This window comes from Mandrillus leucophaeus, unplaced genomic scaffold (assembly GCF_000951045.1).
Source record: "Mandrillus leucophaeus isolate KB7577 unplaced genomic scaffold, Mleu.le_1.0 Scaffold35, whole genome shotgun sequence".
Lineage (NCBI taxonomy): Eukaryota > Metazoa > Chordata > Mammalia > Primates > Cercopithecidae > Mandrillus > Mandrillus leucophaeus.
Window position 1 is genome coordinate 1870879 of NW_012103698.1, and position 19703 is coordinate 1890581.

A 19703-nucleotide genomic window follows, 5' to 3' on the forward strand; every position below is an offset into this window, starting at 1 on the left:
GTCCCGCCGCAGGCCACACCCCCCAGACCCTCGCCCCGCCCTTCCCGAGGCCCCCGCCGCAGGCCACACCCCCAGCAACCCGCCCCGTCCTGCCCTGGTAGCACAGCCGGTTCCGCCACCGAAGCGGTGGAGCGAGCAGCGGCGCCTGCTTCCGCCTGCCCCACCCACTGGCCGGCATCCCAGGATTAACAAACAATTGTGTTTATTGACAAGTTCATACATCAGTACAAACGGGCACGTTAAAAACAGCCCCCCGCCCCGTGCAGCCGAACAGGCGGCGGGAAGCGCCGCGACCTGCACAAAGTAGAAAAGTTATAAATAAGGGACTTTCAAAACTGGGCGGGGGCGAATCTGGAGTTGGGCGGCGGTTGCCGGTGGCCTCAGACATGCAGAAGGGGACGGGGCGCCGGCCAGGCCACGACGCCCCTCACCCACATGGGGCAGAGGGCAGGAAAAGGGCGGCCACGTTCTCACAAACATCAGGCGGAGGGAAGCTCCCTCCTCGTGAAGGACCTGGCCCAGAGGGCGAACCTGAGTCCCACCTGCGGTGGGCACGGCTGGTGTGGGAGGTCGGCGCGCAGCCGGAGTTCCGGGGCCATGCGGGTGGCGGTGCTAGAGGAGTGGGGAATGGCCAGGTTTGGAGCAGCTCAAGCGCACTCAGGCTGATGTCCCGGAGCTGGGCACCCTTCAGAACCCATTTTTTTTTTTTTTTTTTTTGAGATGGCGTCTCTCTTTGTCACCCAGGCTGGAGTGCAATGGCGCGATCTCGGCTCCCTGCAACCTCCACCTCCAGGATTCAAGTGATTCTCCTGCCTCAGCCACCCAAGTAGCTGGGATTACAGGCGCATGCCACCAGGCCCAGCTAAGTTTTGCATTTTTAGTAGAGACAGGGTTTCACCATGTTGGCCAGGCTGTCTCTATCACCTGACCTCGTGATCTGCCGGCCTTGGCCTCCGAAAGTGCTGGGATTACAGGCGTGGGCAATCACACCTGGTCCAGAACCCATTTCTTTATAAGCTTCTGCCTACCGCACAGCAGCGCGGGTGAAGGGGCTCTTGTGGCCTGAAGCTATGGTAAAGCTGCTCTGACTTACCTGGAGCAGAGGGGAGCAGCAAGGCCCACAGACACCTTTCCTCAACTCTTTAACAGCCTCACAACTTGGTCCCACTCTACCTCCTACGCTCCCCTATCTCCTTCCCCTCACACCTAATTACTGCCCTTTTACATTGTAACCTATCCCCTCACCTCTGCCACTTATCTGTCCCATCTACCACTTTTCTAGTGTCTCCTTTGGCCCTGGCACCTCCCTCCTCTCACAGCATCCAGCACACCCGTGGGTGCCCAGCACTGCCTTTGAGGAGGCTCCTTCTACCTCAACCAGGTGTCCTATGGGCCATCTCCTATCAGCTAGGCTGTGGACACCAAGAATCCAGAATCTGGGTTCACTTAGTGTGCTGCGCCCCTTTTCTGCTCCCTGATGTGTTCCACATAAGCCAGGGTGGTGAAGCTGAGGCAGGATGTGAGCAAACCAGGCACACAGCAGCCAGCCGGATACTCTAGCAACCAACACCCAACTGCATGCTGTGCAGGTAGCGGGGTGTGTGTGTGTGTGTGTGTGTGTGTGTGTGTGTGTGTGTGTGTATGTGTGTGCACATGCATGCGCGTGATCTCATCTGTGGCCAAGGTCCTCAGGAGATGGGCCAGCGCCCTGTAAACGAAGGACGTTCCAACACAGGCTTCTGACTGAGCATCACTCAGGATGCAGGGAGAAGGTGGCCTCTGGGCTCCAGCAGCCAGCTGGGGTCCAAGGCTGGAGAACAGGGAAGAACAAGGGGCTGAGGAAAGGAGGCCAGAGCTTCATGTTTGCCCAGGTGAGGGCTTACTGTCCCGCAGCAACATCCCACAGCTGGCTCAAGTTCTGGCCAGGAGAGAAAGGGGTCACAGGGAAAGACAATGCTGGGCCCCTCTTGGAGGGAGAATAGGAGTGGAATGTGGGGGCTCAGGTCCTAATACCAATTCAAGTCTCCTGATGGCTGGGGACACCCTGGAGGGCCTGACAGCTCTGCCTTTCTGAGCTGCCAGGTATTGGGGGAAACCACCCTGCTCTGGCAGCCAGGGGAGTGCAGCTGGTGTGAGAGGGGAAGTGGAGGTAGAAGTGAAGGCCCACAGTTGGCTGAAGGGCCCTGAACACCACATCACCTCACCTCGACCCCAGAGTACCCTGTGTATGCTCCACCCCAGGGAGCTGATCCCTGCAGAAATTTCAAATGGCTTCTAAGAGAGGGCCAGCCCTTCCCAGATTCCGAGATGGGGCAAGCTGCCCTCCTACCTCTCACAGCACCAAGATGACAAAGACCCAAGACCTGTCCCTGCCACTGGAGGGGCTGTGAAGGCAGGAGTTCCAAGGAAGTGAGGCAACAGTCAGGGAAATAAATTAATAAATACAGGCGCCCTATGAGGAGCGGCTGGGAAGGCTGCTTTGCCTCTGAACACTGCTCCCTGCTTTCCAATCCAAACAGCCCCGTGGGTTTTGGTGAGTGGCAGAGGGGCTGCAGTTTGGAATCGCTGAGGCATTCATTCACTTAGGACAGGCTTCCGGAACTCAGAGTTTGCGTTCCATGCGCCGTTCCACGGCTCGAAGCAACAGTTCCGAGTATTGCTCCAGCAGGGCCTGTGTCTGCTCGGCTCCCACAGCCCCAGGGCTGCCGCCTGGGCTGGATGGCACTGCCCCAGCCAGGGCTTCTAGCTCCTGTCGCACTGAAGAGAAGGTGTCTCTGAGGAGCTGGGCGATCCGACTGTGCTCTGCTGAGGGCATCTTGCAGCCAGCCACCTGAAACAGGACCCCCAGAAGTGAGGTGGGGGAGCCTGTCAGCAGACATATAAAAGGGAGAGGCCCCACCTCGGTCCAGCCTGCCTCAGAAGAAGGGACTAGCTGGGAACCCTACCTGCCAAGATCAGCGTGTATGGCCAGGGGACATGGGATGCGGCAGATTCTGGGGGTGACCCCCAAAGTGGATCCCATCGGATTGCAGAACCGTCTACATCTTACAAACAACTCCTTATGACAACTCTGGCAGAATCTGCTTTCTCTTTCAAAGTTTGGGCCTTCTTGGACTGTCCCCTATGTATACTAAGGGGGCCAAATCGTGGATATGAAAAAGGATGCCATTAATAATTACACTGGGACAACATAAACTGGGATTGTCCTGAGCCAACTAGGAGATGTGGTCTCTCCAGGCCTCACCTCCTGAGGGAAGTCTCCAGCTCTTAACCAGAAATGACCGCAGGTGCCTGGTTCAAGAGGCTAGCCTGGCCTCTAATCCCCTCACCTATGCTGCCCAAGATGCTCTTGAGTGTTCCACCCTGTCAGCATAACAGCCTTAGTATGCCATTCTGGACATGGCTATCTGAAACACCCAGCACTACTGATGTGCTCACCCTCCTGCCGGGGGGCACCTAACACCCACCAAGTGGTAGAGCCGCACGGCCTGGCGCACGCTACCACGGAGCTCTGCCACCAGCTGCTCACACTGCTCCAGGCTTACCGTTGGCTCTGAAAGAGACAGATATGGCTCAGTGAGACCCAACATGCAGCCCTTTCACGCCTCCGCACCCAAGACACTCAGAGCAGGAAAGACCTAGCCCTCAGCATTGCACCCCCAACTTGCCCTCAGTCCCTTCCTCTTGCCTTCTCTTCCAATGGCCTCCCCAACACCACACAAACAAGGTCCAGAGGAGAGGGCCAGCCCCAAGTTCAGAAGCCACTGAATGGGCAAGTGGGTCAGAAGGAAATCATGAAGGTTAGCAGGAGGGTCTCACCATCAGGGGTGTGACTTATGGACCTGAGACAGGAGCAGAGAGGCCGAGAAACACCAGAAGCTGAACCCACAGAAATGAGATGGAGCCAGAGAGCGGCCAACAGAGACGGGAGAGAAAGGATGGGGCAGGAGATGAGAGCTGGGGAGCTGTGCACACCTGAGTCCTGGCTCAGGGCTGCCCCTGGCTTGGTGCATTCCATGGGGTTGGGAGTCTTCTCAGGGGGTGGGGGCGGCAAGTTTTCAGGGCCTCGGAGGAGGCTGCTGACTGGCAGTTGCTGGGCACAGGGGCTGCTGGGCCCAGGATGAGCCTGGCACTCTGTCCTAGGCTTGGGAGTGGTACCCTCCCCCAAACAGGCCCATCTCTCAGTTGTACTGTGAGCTTTTCCTAGGCCCAATTGGAAGCCAGGCTTTTCTGCCTCGCCAGGGGTCCGGCCTTTGGTGACAGGAGAGAATGCAGCCAGGGTAGGACGGTCAGGCAGTGGTTTGGGGATGTCCAGGACCAGGTGAGCCCGGCTGGGCAGGGCCAGCTTGCTGAGTGGTGAGACTCGGATGGGGGCAGGAGCTTGAGGTTCAGCCACCAGGCCCAGGTTCTCCCCAACAGAGATACTGCGGGATATCTTGGCCATGGAACTGGTGGTGGGGTTCTGATAGGAGTGAGGCCGAGACGGAGGGCCATCAGCTAGGGGCAGGGAGCCCAGACCATCCTGAGCTTCCATCTCCCGAGAGAGCAGCGGGCCTGGTGAAGGGGCCTGTAGACCAGCCTCATCTCTTTCTGCAAAGGAGACAGAGGTATACGCAGGTCAGGTGGCGAGGAAGGCATCCCAGATGCCAATGCCCAATCTCAAAGAGCTGCTGTTCCCCTCCACATGCCCATTAAGGGACACCCAGTGGCCAGCACAGTGACACATCAGGGCCACACTAGGCCCTCCCTCCTCCAGCACGTACATGTGTTCCACACACCCTACACCCCAGCCCTGAGCCCAGCAGGCTCCTCACCCTGTGGCACCAGACTGTGCACAGACTGGGCCTTCTGGAGTCCAGATAAGGGGCTGGCTGTGGCCACTCTCTTGGGAGCCCAGCTGCTGTCAGAGTTGAGACGGCATCGTGGCAACAGCACAGAGGCTGCCTGCTGGGGGCTGGGGTTGCCGGAGGACGGTTCTACCTCCGGGGGTGCTCCAGGGGGACTGGCACCATTGCCTCTCGGCTGCTCACCAGATGCCTGTGGCACCTGGGCTGGTCTCGACATCAGTGCCAGGCTTGAGGAGGACGGGGATGGTTCCCTATAGGGAGGAAATGTGAAAGAAGAAACAGAGAAGGCTCCATGCTCCTCCCTGCCAAAATGGCAAAAAACTGATAGCACCAGGGCACTAGGAGAGAAAGACAAGCACAAAGCCAGACAGGGCTGGGAAAAGGCCAAGTTAGCCCAAAACTGGGAGTGCTAAACACCCCAGGCATGGAGAGAGAACACTGGAGGAGAGGGCAGCAGCCCTGGGAGGCCAGGAGAGCTGGAGCTGCTGCTGGGGGGAGGGGCCTCTGTACCTGAGTGGGCGGGTCTGTACTTGCAACAGGTATCGTGAAGAGATGCTCCGAGACTCTGACCTCTCTGGCACCTGCACTGGGGCCCCTACCAGGGTCAGAGAAATCATGAATTGGGGCAGAAATCAAGCCCTTGACACAGATTTTGCCTCCCTGAGACCCCCAGCCACTGCCTATACCCTGGGACCCTCCTCTCAGGTAGGCAAGGAGGGGAGAAGGGCAAATTGCAGGCACTAAATGCTGGCCCTCTGACCACACCTGGAGCAGCTCCATTGGCCAGAGTCTCGAAGTGCTGTTTCAGAAACTGCTCCTGGTCTGGAGTCCGGGGGCTGCCCTCCTGCAGCCCATAGGGGCCCATGCCTCCCTCCTCTTCCTCCTCTTCTTCATCACCCTCAGCTGGCTCTTCAAGGTCTGAAGAGATGCCATCCACACTGAGGGGCTCCGTGCTCTCAGAGTCTGGGTGTGGGGAGGGGAGAGAGGCATTGCACTGCACCCATCTGTTGCCAGAGCCTCCCCACCCACCTCCAGGCCCCACCCACCATGACCCCTCCCTCCAGGCTGCAGCCTCACCTTCAGTGGGGTGCTCGGGGCTGGAAAGGCAGCTGCTGCTGTAATCCACAGAGCAGGCACTGTCAGGGCTGTGCTTTTCTGAGCTCCTGCTGCCTGGGTACACTCTTCCCAGAGTTCCCCGGGCTGGAGCCTGCACCTGGAACTCACTGCCAGGATTCCAGCAGGGAGGAGAAAAGGCAGTGAGCAGAGGTGGGCAGCAGCCCTGCTGGACTCCTGCCTGTGATCAGGGTGAGGGATGAGGCAGTGGTGAGCTAGAAGGAAAGCCCTGAGTATCCTGGGGGCCAACCCTCCCTCAACTAAAGAACACTCACAGGGAGGGGAAGACGGGGGTGCTGCACAGCCCACGAGGTCTGGCCAGGGCAGGATCCTTACCTGGTATCCATGGTGGGGCTGTCACTCGGCTCCGGGTAGACAATACCATCTTCAACGGGTGCAGGTTCCAGATCTTGGGCAAAGACCCCTTCCTCTTGTGACAATAATCGGATAATACGGGGACAGGAACAGGGTTGGGAAGCCTGAGGCCGAGGGGACTTTTCATTCTGGGAACAGGCAAAGGGACGTTACCAGAGCAGCTGGCGTGAGAAGAGGTGGCAGATGAGGCAGTGGTAGCTGGTGGTTAAGCCCTGAGTATCCTGGGGGCCAACCCTCCCCATGGAGAAGAGGTGGAGGTGAGTAAAGATGTGCTGTGCACTAATTCTAGGGGGAGCTGAAGGACAGACACCAAGAAGCCAGGCTGGGCTCCAACTGCTGATGTGAGCTTCTGGATGAACTATATTAGCACTCTGGGCCGCCAACCTCCAGCTACCACTTAATACCAAGAGTCCTCCAAGAAACCCAGCCCAGGACAAAGGCCACTTTTGCCTCTCTACCCCAACCCCTCCCCTGCCTACCCTGATGACCAAACCATACGGCCCAGCCAGCCTCATCCTGGCTTTGCAGTTCAGGTTACCCATGTGCCACAGGGGCAGAGCAAGCATAGCTGGACCAGTGCTCAGGTCCCAGCTGGTGGCAAAGGCTGCCTAAGGCCCCTTGGAGCTCTCTGGAGAGTTGGGAGAAAGCGGGCTCACCTGGCTAGTGAGTGAAGTCTCAAGGGCCTGCTGCCCATGCTTCCTGGGACCAGATGAGATGGTGGCCAGCGAGTCCTGGCTAGGGCCCCGTGGGCTTGGAGCCAGCGTTTCCAGCTGCCGTAGGTCCAGCATGGATCGAACGCTCAGCTCCACACCTGGCTGAGCCCAGCGCCCCCTTCTTCTGGGTCCTGGGTTGGCTGCAGGAGCTGGGTCCAGGAACCCCACGGACTCCTGTGCCTGGTGGGAGGCAGGGTGTGGGGGAGGAGTAACAACAACCACCACACAGTAAGATCAACAAATATCCACATGTCCCTTACTATGTGCCTGGCACACTACACATATTAGCTTACTTCATCCTCACAGCAACCTTTTGAAACAGGCACTAGTATAATCCTTGTTTTACAGATGAGGAGACTGAAGCGCAGGGGGCTTAAGTGACCAGGCCGCATCCCACAGACAGGAAGTGGCCTGCAGGTTAGTCTGGCTCCAGAGTTCATGCTCTTAGCTGCACTCCATATCCTCGGGCACATGAACCTCTAGTCTCAGCCTTCACCTGGTATCATGGACGCCTCAGAGGTCTCTCAAAGTCTCCTGCTCTGAGGACGGCCCCACCAGCAACCACTTACGACCAAGAGTCCTCCAAGAAACCCAGCCAAGGGCAAAGGCCACTTCTGCCTGTCTACCCCAACCACTCCTTTTGCCTCTCTACCTCACTTTTGCCTCTCTACCCTAATCACTCCAATGGCTGGGGGCCCCAAAGTCCTTTCACAGCACCAAGGACAAACCTATAGCCCAGGCCTGAGACCCCTGGACAGTCAGGATGCTCCAGAGACATCACAGCATCATCACTCTGTGAAACTGTTGCTGACAACGGAAGGTACTGGTGCTTGGGGACCTGCTCTGAACCTTGATCCCCCTCTGGCCACCCCAGAGCAGTCACTCAGTTATGGGTTCCCTCATGGCCTTTTCCCTCTAACTATTCTGGAAGTTCTCTGCTTACCTCCTAACCGGGGTCTTTAGAACTACTGTTTCTCCAGATCTCCGCTCTTTGGATCCTTGATTTCCTGCACTTTAGTTCTATCTGGCTTAGAGGCCCTTTGTCCTCTCCACCTTGAGCTGTTCTCTGATGATATTTACTTCCAGGCACCAGGCAGCTGAATAAGTGCCACACCTCCCCAGTGCTGACTAACTCTGTGTTCCATCCACCTCATCTGGTCCACAATAAGGAAATACCTGGGCTTTCTTCACCCCCGTACCCAGGACTGGCCCAGCTGCTTCAACTTCCCTGACAAGGCCTTCCTTGGATATAGGAGTGCAGCATGTGGGCAGACCCCATGCCCCAATACCCCTACCAGGCCCAGAAAGCCCCGTTCTCACACCTTCCTTTGCCTCCTCTAACCTTGGAAGAACATTTTAACAATGGCGACTCACCCGACTCATCTCCCAGTGGGACAGGCTTCGGGGCAAGGCAGGGCTGGGGACCGAGGCTAGACAGAAACAGGCAGTCAGGGCAGGTGTCTCCTGCCCACCCACCCCTGGAGCCCTGGCCCCATCAACTCATACCCTGTGTGGCCACAATGATGCCTCAGTTTCCTCAGCTCACACTGCTCTCACCCCAGAGTCCCAGAAAAACCATATCTAGCCATTATACCAACGAGGGACTATCTGCCCCCACACCCAACTGCCACGGACCCAGTGCCTTCTTGGTATTCTTGGCAAGGACGGGCAGTGCTGGAAGTTCTTCTTCAGTCCCCTCATCTTCTCCCTCCTTGTCACTGTCTGATGAGAGAGCAGGTCCAGGAGACAGCATCGATGGGGCCTGGTGCCTGAGTCCGAGACAAGGAAGGGCATGGGGATAGGGGACTCAACAGGGGGAGAGGAGGCTTAATGGGGGAAGAAGGAAGAGGAGACTCAACGGCGGGGAAGACAAGATTCAGTGGGGGGAGAGGAGACTCAACAGGGGGAAGAGGCTGACATCATGGATCCTTGTGTGAGAGGTAAGGTCTTGGGAGACAGAGTTGTGAACGGCAGGCCCAGAGCATGGAGGAAGTGCAGTAAGCTCCCAGCAAATCATCTGCACACCCACCCATCACTTGCCCACATTCTGTTCTCACCGGTTGGGTCCAGAAGCCCTTTGGGGAGAGGATGGTCCTTGCTGCTTGCCGCCCCGCTGATGCTGGCGCAGCTCGGCCAGACGCTGCCTCATGCTGATGGTCATCTCAGAGCTCAGGCGCCACACAAATATGCAGCTAGGGTAAAGCCACACAGTTGGCTGAAGCGGGGGTGGGCAGAACTCTGAAGGGGGCAGTGCCATTCGTTCCCCTTATCCATGGTTGGCAAGGAGACCAGAGCCACCCTCCACTTCAGGTCAGGCACAGCCAAGAGATATTCCTGTTAACCCCACTTCCCAGAGACATCACTAAAATGAAGAGAGGGGAGGGCAGGGTGCTGTGGCAGAGTAAGAATCTGCCTCTCAGGGAAGCTGGCTTCTGCTCACCTGTCCCCAGACACAGAGATGAGATGTTTGCAATCATTACTAAATTTCATGCCAGTGACAATCTCTGTGAAGAACAAAGAATACAGCCTATAAGCCACCTTAAATTCCCAACCAAGTCCTCTCCGTCCCAACAGTGGACATGGGGGTTGGCTGCAGGGTAGGGGTAGGTAGCTCTGTGGGTCCCAAGAAACTAACAGAAGAGTGAAGTTTCAGGGGTAGAACTCACTCAGGTTTACGCAGGTATCAGCTTCTACTCAGGTATTCAGGACTACACTCACCTGAGTGGCCAAACATGGTGGCCACACACTCGCCTGAGGAGAAGTCAAAAATGGAGAGATTCTTGTCGGAACAGCTGGTGGCAATGTAGATCCCTGAGGGGTCTGTCTGCACCTGAGGAGCAAGGTGTGCAGCTGGAGGACACGGGATGTACCAGTCCCTCCCATCCAGCACCACTCTGTCCCCGATCCCCTATCCGGTGCCCCCTCCTGGATCCTTACCTTGATGAGTGTGCCATCCTCACCCTGTGACCCTTTAAACAGCTTCTTCTGCTTCCCGCTGCTGATGTTAAATATCCTGTAAGAAACACAGTCTCTCTCACATGAGGCGGCGGTGAAGGTGGAACACGCCTGGGGGACGGAAGTGCCAGCTTTCGCTCCCAGTCTACACTCTCTGGGAGCTACCAGCAGCAGCAAACGGGCTACCACCTCTTGGGTGAGGCAAAGTATTGTAGGCTCAAGGGGGTACAAAGTCCTGTACAGAACGACAGATGTGGGAACTTAGCTGCACAGAGCTGACCCCCTAGGGCGATGAAGGAACGTGGGCAGAGAGTCGGAGGAGGGGACGCCCACCGAATATTTCGGTCCTGGCAGCCGATGGCCGTGTACTTCCAGCTGGGCTCCACATCCATGTCATAGAGCGTCGTCTTCCGCACCACGTGGTGTGTCCGTGTGAACTGCACTCCATCTCCAGACTGCAGGGGTGGAGCATGTGGGCAGGCCCACACCCAAATGCCTCACCAGGCCCCAAGAGCCCTACTTGCGCCTCCTTTCACCTCTTGTAACCTTAGGCAGGGAATGGCAGACCCTGCCCTGCCCCGCCCCCCTCAGGAAAGCCCAGTGCCCTCACCTTCTGCGCAGTGCGGAAGTAGATGCTCTTGTCGGCTCCACAGCTGATCATGCGGACTTGCCCATCGCTGGCTATGAAGGAGGGAGGCCCAGCTGTTCCCACTGTTCTCACACATGGGAGCAGCCTGTCTCCCACCTTCCCTCCATGAGATCCCCCATCAAGCTACTCTACATGCCAGGGAAAACCAACTAAATTAAACCTGGAAACTCAGGTTTTCCTTTCTCCCTCTCCTCAGTCCAACCTGGTTGGCTCAAGTCCCTGCACTGAGAGTCTCTGTTCCACCTATCTTCCCAACCAGTTCCAGGCCTCCCAGCTGCTGTCCAACACTCCCCAACGACTGGCAGACCCTTCTCATGGAGATGGGAGGCAGATGGCAGCAGGGGTGAGTGTGACAGGATGTGTCTCATTCACCCTGCCTGCACCTGCAAACTTGACAGCAGTGATGGAGGATGAGTGTTCGTCCAGTGTCTGCTGTAGGCTGTACTCCCGCCCGGCATCCAGCACGTGGATCAGCCGGTCCCGGCTCGCCGATGCTAGCAGTTTCAGACCTGGGGATGGAAGAACTCCATCAGCCCATGAGTGCCCTGAACAGCCCTTATCTGGGCCTGGCAAAGAGCCCCAACGGAACTGAGCCCCATATCCCCAAGCCATGTGAACCACAGAGCAAGGACAGAACTGTCCTCCTCTAAACCAGCAAAGACACAATGATCCAAAGATTACCGACCCCACATCCAAGAGCCAGGACAAATAAGTGGCACCGGCAGGACTGCAGGAGCCCTGTGCCATTCCGGGCATTCTCCTGACCTGTGTCTGGCTTAGAATACTCCAGGCACAGAATCTCAGAGTCATGGGCCTCCACCTTCAGCATTTCACTCAGGGACTGAAGTTCGTGCACCCTGCAAAGATGAGGACAGGTGGGAAGAGGCGATGGCCAGGCCGCAGGAAGAAGGACTCACGCCCACTTCTACATTTTCTCCTCCTACCTTTTTCCTTTTTGTGAAGTTTTAGGCTTAGAGAAAAGTTGCTGAAAGAACAGAGCGCTTCCATATTTCCCTTACCCAGCTTTCCCTAATGTTAACATCTTACATAACAATAGTGTAATTATCAAAACTAGGAAATTTATGTTGGTATAATACTATTAATTAGAAAACTTATTCAAATTTCCCCAGTTTTCCTGCTATGTCCTTTTTCTTGACTTCAGATCCTATCCAGAGTCCAAATTGCATTTAGTTACTTCTCCTTAGATTTCTGTGGTCTGCAACAGTTCTCCAGTCTTTCTTTACTTTTCATGATCTTGATGCTTTTGAAGAGTACTGATCAGTTACTCTGTGGTATATACCTCAATTTGAGTTTGTTGGATGTTTTCTCATGCCTACATTGAGTTTATGCATTTTTGGTAAGAATACCACAGAAACAATGTCACATTCTTCCTAGTACATCCTATTACGGGCATCATGATGTTGACATGAGGATGTTAGGCCTGACCACTTGGGGAAGATGATTTCTGCTAGGTTTACTCATTGTAAAGTTATTCCCTTTCCCTTGTAAATAAGTATCTTGTTGCCCAACCTTTTTGAGCCCAACCCTCCCTAAAGTTCTAAACACCCGACACTGCACCACGAGCGGCAGTCAGTACCCACCCAGGGCCTGGCATTACCTAAGTGTGCCCATACGGTCCCCTGATGCTAGATGCTGTCCATTGGGGCTGACACACACCGAGCGGATGCCCACGCGGGGATCCATCAGGGATGCATCTGCTTTGTCTCCTCCAGGCAGCTCTGTGTCCAGCAGGGCCTGGGTGTTCCCATCCACATAGATGATTTTAATGAGGTCCTAGTGGAACAGGTTAGAAGAGGCAGATGAGGCAGGCCTGACCAGTGCAGCTGTAAGGGGCAAGACAGCTGGGCAAAACAAACCCTTGGACCACAGAGCACAGCCAAATGAAGGCTGGAAAGCCAAGGCCTAGGGACCCGTTCCCAATAACAAGGTGCAAAAGTTGTGGGGAGGGGGGCACTGAGGGTGAAGCAGGGCCCCACAGCCTCAGGGCTCACACTGCTGAGGATGTTTCGGTGGAGGGTGGAGCCATGCACCCCGGAGCTCTCTGTATTCCATAGGCGGATGGTGTTGTCTGAGGAGCAGGTAATGAAGGAACTGGGGGGCAGGCAGGCCTGGTTACTGTCCTTCATCTCGGGGTAGACCTGAAGGGGCCGAGGGAACACAATCAGACCTCCATTCGGAAGCAGTCCTCTGCCTACCCAAGGAGATGAAAGGGAATGGGACGAAAGAGGGAATGGTGGCCAGGACTTAGTCCAGTGCCTGTCACAGGCCGTACATAGCTAGTATATACTCTTCATTATGACCAAGGGGAAGCACCCACTATAAATCAGGCACTCTTCTATGCCTCCCACTTACATTATTTCATTGTATTCTTAGAACAATTAGGTGAAGCAAGTACACCATTTTACAGTTGAGGAAACTGAGGCTTGGTCAAATTCAATAACTTGTTCAAGATCACCGAGGCAAAACTAAGGATGGGGCACACTGGGGAAGCCTGTAACATTCAAATTCAGTCCCCGGGATCTATCCCAGGGAATTCACTGGAGAAACAGGGAGGCAGCAGGAATCTAAGATTATACTTGGGGATCCCTACTTTCTGTCCTCAAAATGGTATCCCAGCCAACCTGGCCAGTCTCCAGCCAGCCAGCCAGCCCACATACCTCCACACTCCAGACGCAGGAAGAATGATACAGAGCCGAGTACACCTTGCCCACTTTCTTGGGGTCCCTCACATCCCAAACATAAATGCTATGATCGTTGTACACACAAGACAGCCACTGATTAGTAGGATCAAAGGTCAAGGCAATGGTGTCTGGATACCTGGCATTGGCCACTCCAGAGAAGAGGCGACTGTAGGGAGAGGACAGGGCACACTAGTGAGACTGAAGGAACTGAAAAGAGAAGCCAATCCACAATGGAAGGAGCAGTGCGTGAGGAGCCCTTCCCGGACCTGCAGGTTTGGAAGTAGTTGCTTGAGAGAAGAAAGGAGCCCCTACTAGCCATCAGCAGGAACCTGACCCGGCGCTAGCTGCTGGGCCATGGTGTTCGGATGAACACAGTTTCACAGAACACCAACGTTAGACAAGGTAATTCTATGGCTGTGATGGGGCAAAACAAAACCAAGACTACTCTGTGCACAGATAAAAACAAGATCACCACACAAACCACGACAATGACCGAACACCGCCTTTCCCATCTACATGACTGCTGGCGGCTTCTTGACCAAATACAGCTTTAGCCCCATACCTTTCCTTCACCTCTAAGATAAATTAACAAGATGTGCCACTGTAGAATTGCCCCTAGTTCCTGACAGCATCCAACCAGAATACTTCAATCCCTTGAACTACTCCTAAAATCACCCAACGCAAGCCCAAATCCCATATGCCCCTTCTAACACCCACTTACTGAGACTCTCCACAGTTCTCCACAGGGTGGGGTCTCCTTGGTTGCAACAAGTACCAATAAACCCAAATTCTTCTGTCTAAAGAGGTGTTCCCAGTCATCTCTGGGGCATCAATACACTCTTCGCCTGCTCCCTGAGGCACTGACAAGAAAGACTGGGCAGGGGTAAGGCTACGAATGGAGGAAGGGGGGCCCACGTAGCTCACCTGGCCTCAGTGATGCTGGCAATGTCTGTCCCCAGAGCATGGGGTCGGGGCAAGGTGCTAAGGAAGTGCAGGTTAGAGGGGTTGAAAAGGCGCACGGTGCCATCAGCACAGCCACAGAAGATGTAGTCTTGGCTCACAGAGATGCAGTGGGCCACTGTGGTCTGTGGGCAGAGTGGCTCAGCTCAGCAAGGCCACCTGCCCACTCAGTCTTCTCTCCTCCCCACCCATCAACAGCCACCTGCCAAGAGGAGGGACCGGCCAAGGCAGGGGCAAGGGAAAAGCTGCCCAGCTGCTCTATTCTGAGCCCTCAGCCCTGTCCAGCCAGGGGATAGGAATCGAGGATTCTTCTAGGCACCAGAGGATCCGGTAAGAAAAGCCCAGTGAAGAGAAAGAAACAGCATGAGAAAGAGAGGAGGGTGCAAGCACCACTTACTGTGAAGCTGTCTGTGTTCTGAGCAGAAGAGGAAAGCAGGGGAAAGAGAGACAGAAAGAGCAGAGAGGAGGCAGTTACACAGATCACCAAGGGCTGGAACTGGGCCAAGCTCTAGCTCTCCCAAGCTTTGTTCTCCTGGGATCTCCCGTATGCATGAGGGCCCAGCCCCTAGTCTGAAGCCCTGGGCACTAGTTCTCCCCTAAGCTGAGACATGGGTAGACCCTACCCCTGGGGACGGAGGTACTTACCCTCAGCTCCACCCACTTGTCCAAAAGCCTTCGATCACTGAACTCGCACAGCAGCCCCGAGGACGTGATGCAGAAGGTGCTGTCCGCCTTCTTCCCTCTGCCACAGGCCACATCAGTGAATAGGTTGTTCCGCAGCTCTCCCAGCAGCCCTGAGCGGCCCAGCAGGGGCACAGTGGCATTCACCTGTGGAGGTACACCACTGTTACCCCCTCTATCCACCCCAGAGCCTGCCCCTGGAAACCAGGCCCTAGGAGAGGACAGGGGATGCCTCCAGCACCCCCTTGCTCTTTGGGCCTACTCCTCAGCCCAGACAGCATCTGGCTCATCCAAAACTTCTGCATGACTGCTGGGAATGCAGAGAGAGGCCCAAGTCGGGTAGAGTCTCTCGGGGTGGGCTGGGCAGGCCCTGGCCGGGGACTTGGTGGCTACTCCCAGCTTTAGCACCTCACCTTTGAGGTCTTGCTGTCATCGAGATACCAGAATTTGATGTGCCGGTTGCCTGCAGTGACAAAGTAGCTGCAATCCTCAGAGAAGGACACTGCTGTCACCCGACTGGACACCTTGTTGGAGGCCACCACAATGTTTTTCTAGAGGGGATGCCAAAGGAAGAATCAAGGCCCTGTCTCTTGGAGCTGAGAAGACAGTGACTCAGAGAATGGAGAATTCGAATTTGTACTTGAAAAAGCATTTCTTTCCAGAATTTACTGGCCAGAAAAAGAGGGGTGGGGAAATAATCCCTTTCTAGAGGAGCTGAAAAGATTCATTTCCTGCAGAAGTCCTTGAAGGCATAAAGTTAGCTCCTTCTACCAACATGCTTGGCCACACAGTTGCTCTTTTCTGCTTCAAATAACTTTCCAGAATGAGAATGGTTCAGTGGGGTGGAGTGGAGCCATGCAGGCCAGCAGTCTCTTGCCTCCCCAGCTGACACTTGACCCCTGTGAGGCTGCCAGGCCATCCCACCCAGTCACTCACCTTCCAGGCCCACACGTTGACGATCATGTCATGCTGGTAGCCCACAGAGACGATATACTTGGCGCTAGGAGAGAAAGCCACACAAGCCACACCATACTTGTGCTCCTGCAGCTCCGCCACCTGGCTGCGCTCTGCCACGTCCCAAACCCGCACGGCGGGCATGTGCCCACTCTGCAGGGAGGCAAGAACTGGAAGTGAGTTCTTGAGTTCTCCACAGGCATACAGCCCCCGTTTGTTTTCCAGAGTGGGGCCCTCGCCTCCTCAGTCACTGGATACCATCATTCTCCCGGCCAAAAGTCAGGGCAGGGTACAGAGGAAATATGGTAAAGATCTGAGAGCAACAGTGATTATCAGGGAGAAAGTGGCCCCGGAGTTTAGTCAGCATCTCTGGGTGCCCGTCTGTACTTCTAGTTATTCAAGGCTCCCTGAATGGTTCTGATGGGCAGCCAGCATTGAGAGCCACTACCACTCAGGTCTATTTGCCGCCGGGACAGAGGCGTTCCTCCTGAGCCCAGCAGGGGGCCCCCGGGGGTAAGGAATAGTTAAGGCAGTGGTTTCCAAAGCACCCTTCCCTGACCAGCAGCATCAGTACTATCTTGGAATTTCTTACAAATGCACATTTCGGAGCCCCATCCCAGACCTACAGAAGCAGAAACTCTGAGGACCAGCCTAGCGATGTGTGCTTTCACAAGCCCTGCAAGTGATTCTGATGTACACTAAAGCTTGAGAACCACTGTTTTAAGGTATAGCGAAAACCAGGATTTGGTGTCTGTTTCAGAAGCCAAAGTGAGAGCAGGCCTAGGACCGCAGCTCTCTGCTGAGGCCAGGACACCTGCCCTCTTTACAGTACTGCCAGCCCTCTTCCTCACTCACCTCTCCAGTGACCAAGTACTTGCCATCAGGGGAGAAGGCAAGGGCAGTGATGGTTTTCCTGCAAGAGATGGGGCAGGCTCAGAGGGGCACTGGCAACCTGGCCTAAGCCTAGCCCCCTCCCAGCCTCTCAAAAGGTGAGACCAGCAGACACCAATGGCACATGTGGCACTTCCGCATCTGACCTTACGCTTCAACCAGGTCCCAGCCCCCAGAGCCACAGAAACTCTAGATAGTGCCCTTCTCATAGCTCCCAGAAGGAAGAGGCATCCTGAGGACCCGGCCCATTTACCTGGAACTGTTGAGGATGTGGTGCTGTTTGTGTTTCCGGGGATTGAACAACACAACCACACACCTGAGGGGATGAGCAGACAACAGGCTCAGCACCAAACCACAGCTCCCCCAGGAGCCCTCCAGGCCACCCAGGACTTCCAGTCACCCAGCAGAGGGAGCTGGGTAGAGACAGCACAAGCGCTCCACTGTTTTTTTTTTTTTTTTTTGAGACAGGGTCTCACTCTGTCACCCCAGCGGGAGTGCAGTGGTGCAAACATGGCTCAGTGCAGCCTCAACTTCCCAGGCTCAAGCAATCCTCCCACCTTAGCCTCCCTAGTAGCTGGAACCACAAGCATGTGCCACCATGCCAGCTAATCTTTGTTTTTTTTTTTGTAGACACAGGATCTTGCCATGTTGCCCAGGCTGGTCTCAAACTCTTGAGCTCAAGTGATCTGCCTCCCAAAGCGCTGGGATTACAGGCATGAGCCACCTCGCCCAGCCTCCACTCCTTTCTCCTGGCAACCTGTTCTTGCTCCTTTTCCCCACCCAAGAGGGCCTATCTCTGTAGCCCCATGAGAGTCATAAGGACTCCCTGGAAGCCTGTCCCCCCAACCAGGCCCCTAAATACCAGCTCTATCTCTGGCCATACCCACAAAGGGCTGGCAGGGACACAGGCCATCCCGCAGCCCTTCCATATACCCCAGGAAGGGGTGTAGGAGGGGAGAAGAAATGTGATTTGGACAAAGCAGGCCTCAGGTGCACAGCCCGTTCACAGGCTTGGGGTCACACGTGTATCAAGCATGTGTGCCTGAAGATGTAAGGTCTCTCACATGTGCACCCACGTGTGTACTTGGCAAGAGCTGGCCCCCCACACCCTGTATGTGTTGAATGAGGAAGGAAGTGGGAGGCCAGGCAGGGGCCACATAGCAGAAAGGCTCAGTAAGATGGGGTAGAGGGATAGAGATAGCCTGAGAAAGCCTGGGAAAGCCCTACAGTGCCACGGAGGTCCCAAGCCCCACCCTGAGAATCCCTGGCCCCAAAAAACCTGAGAAGAGCCCCCTGACTGCCAGAAGCAGACAATCAGGGACTCTGCCTGCCTCACAGAGAAGGCGGGGGCAACCTCTCCCGCCAGGCAGCAAGGCTGCTGGATGGAATCAGGTCCTGCCTTTCCAGAGGCAGCTCTGGAGACGGAAGCTGGGTAGTAGGAATCAGGGGCAAGAAGCCAAAGGCCAGCAGCCAGGCAGCTTCTCTTCAGGCTTCTTGGCTGTCAGCAGGCCCTGGCCCGTTGCCCCTTCTGCCTCAACTCTTCGTTAACACTGGAACTAGCAAACAAGAGCAAGCCTGGAGGCTGCGAATAGGAAAGGCAGGGAGGAGATAAAGAGCAGACAGCTACTACCCCCAGACCTAACTTTCCCTAGTAGGACCCCATTGCAGCCCCTGTATCTGAATGCCACTACTGGCTGGAAGCTTGAAGGGAGGTAGGTGCAAGTTGCTAGTGAGTGCTAAGCATCTTGGGCTCAACAAACCACTTCAATATGCAAATTTGGGGACACTGGGACCTCCGATGTGACCAGATATGCCCAGAACTGCCAGGCTGACCAATTCCTGAGTCGCTTTTCTCCTCTAACCCCTCAATTCTTCCTGTTTTTTTTTTTTTTTTTCTCCTTCTTTCTCCATTTCCTACTCTTTCCTTGTTCCTGTTTCCTTTTTCCGTTTTTTTGAGACCAGGTCTCACTATGTTGCCCAAGCTGGTCTTGAACTCCTGGACTCAAGTAATCCTGCTGCCTCATCCTCCCAAGTAGTTGGGATTACAGGCTCATGCCACCCTGCTTAGCCCTTCCTTTCTTTCTTTCTTTCCTTTTTTTTCTTTTTGGAGGCAGGGTCTTGCTCTGTCACCCAGGCTGGAGTGCAGTGGCACCATGGCACCATCACAGCTCCCTGCAGCCTCGACCTCCTGGACAAGCAATCCTCCCACCTCAGCCTCCCAAGTAGCTGGGATTACAGGCACATGCCACCACACCCAGTTAATTTTTGTATTTTTTTGTAGAGATGGGGTTTTGCCATGTTGCCCAGGCTAGTCTTGAACTCCTTTCTCTTTTTATACCACCTTCTAGTCTCCTGCTTCCCCTTCTAGAATGTCACAGTCAGGAGGGTTTTAAAAATTATAACAGGCCGGGCACAGTGGCTCATGCCTATAATCCCAGCACTTTGGGAGGCTGAGACAGGCAGACCACCTGAAGTCAGGAGTTCAAGACCAGGCTGGCCAACATGGTGAAGCCCCATCTCTACTAAAAATACAAAAATAAGCCAGGTGTGGTGGCAGGTGCCTGTAATCCCAGCTACTTGGGAGGCTGAGGTAGGAGAATTGCTTGAACCTGGGAGGTGAAGGTTGCAGTGAGTCGAGATCATGCCATTGCACTCCAGCCTGGGAGACAAGAACTAGATTCTGTCTCAAAAAAAAAAAAAAAAAAAGTATGACAAAAGCAAGATGGCTTTGGAAACTCTGCACCCCATCGCTCTTGAGCAAGCACATGAAAATTATAACAGAGCCAGGCACGGTGGCTCACACCTGTAATCCCAGCACTTTGGGAGGCCAAGGCGGGTGGATCACAAGGTCAGGAGATCGAGA

General features: G+C 55.2%; 1 protein-coding gene across 2 annotated transcripts in view; it reads right to left on the minus strand.

The window, feature by feature from the left end:
• Positions 1-1635: 1635 nt before the first annotated feature.
• MAPKBP1 (mitogen-activated protein kinase binding protein 1) overlaps positions 1636-19703 on the minus strand; it is a 58731-nt gene continuing 40663 nt past the window's right edge. Inside the window, exons 4-32 of one of the 2 annotated variants that reach the window (XM_011989264.1) lie at positions 17094-17156; positions 16805-16862; positions 15932-16102; positions 15409-15546; positions 14960-15142; positions 14712-14729; positions 14279-14439; positions 13331-13520; positions 12665-12811; positions 12271-12446; positions 11418-11509; positions 11036-11161; positions 10614-10684; positions 10337-10458; positions 9986-10061; positions 9767-9878; positions 9489-9552; positions 9106-9240; positions 8684-8817; positions 8423-8478; positions 6992-7228; positions 6297-6463; positions 5925-6070; positions 5613-5810; positions 5358-5442; positions 4815-5098; positions 3976-4590; positions 3468-3553; positions 1636-2830 (exon numbers count right to left, since the gene is read on the minus strand). In XM_011989264.1, the coding sequence (XP_011844654.1) occupies positions 2603-2830; positions 3468-3553; positions 3976-4590; positions 4815-5098; positions 5358-5442; positions 5613-5810; positions 5925-6070; positions 6297-6463; positions 6992-7228; positions 8423-8478; positions 8684-8817; positions 9106-9240; positions 9489-9552; positions 9767-9878; positions 9986-10061; positions 10337-10458; positions 10614-10684; positions 11036-11161; positions 11418-11509; positions 12271-12446; positions 12665-12811; positions 13331-13520; positions 14279-14439; positions 14712-14729; positions 14960-15142; positions 15409-15546; positions 15932-16102; positions 16805-16862; positions 17094-17156 (4339 nt within the window). In that variant the 3' untranslated portion in view covers positions 1636-2602. The remainder of the gene's footprint in view (positions 2831-3467; positions 3554-3975; positions 4591-4814; positions 5099-5357; positions 5443-5612; positions 5811-5924; positions 6071-6296; positions 6464-6991; positions 7229-8422; positions 8479-8683; positions 8818-9105; positions 9241-9488; positions 9553-9766; positions 9879-9985; positions 10062-10336; positions 10459-10613; positions 10685-11035; positions 11162-11417; positions 11510-12270; positions 12447-12664; positions 12812-13330; positions 13521-14278; positions 14440-14711; positions 14730-14959; positions 15143-15408; positions 15547-15931; positions 16103-16804; positions 16863-17093; positions 17157-19703) is intronic. The other variant, XM_011989266.1, reaches the window with a different exon arrangement.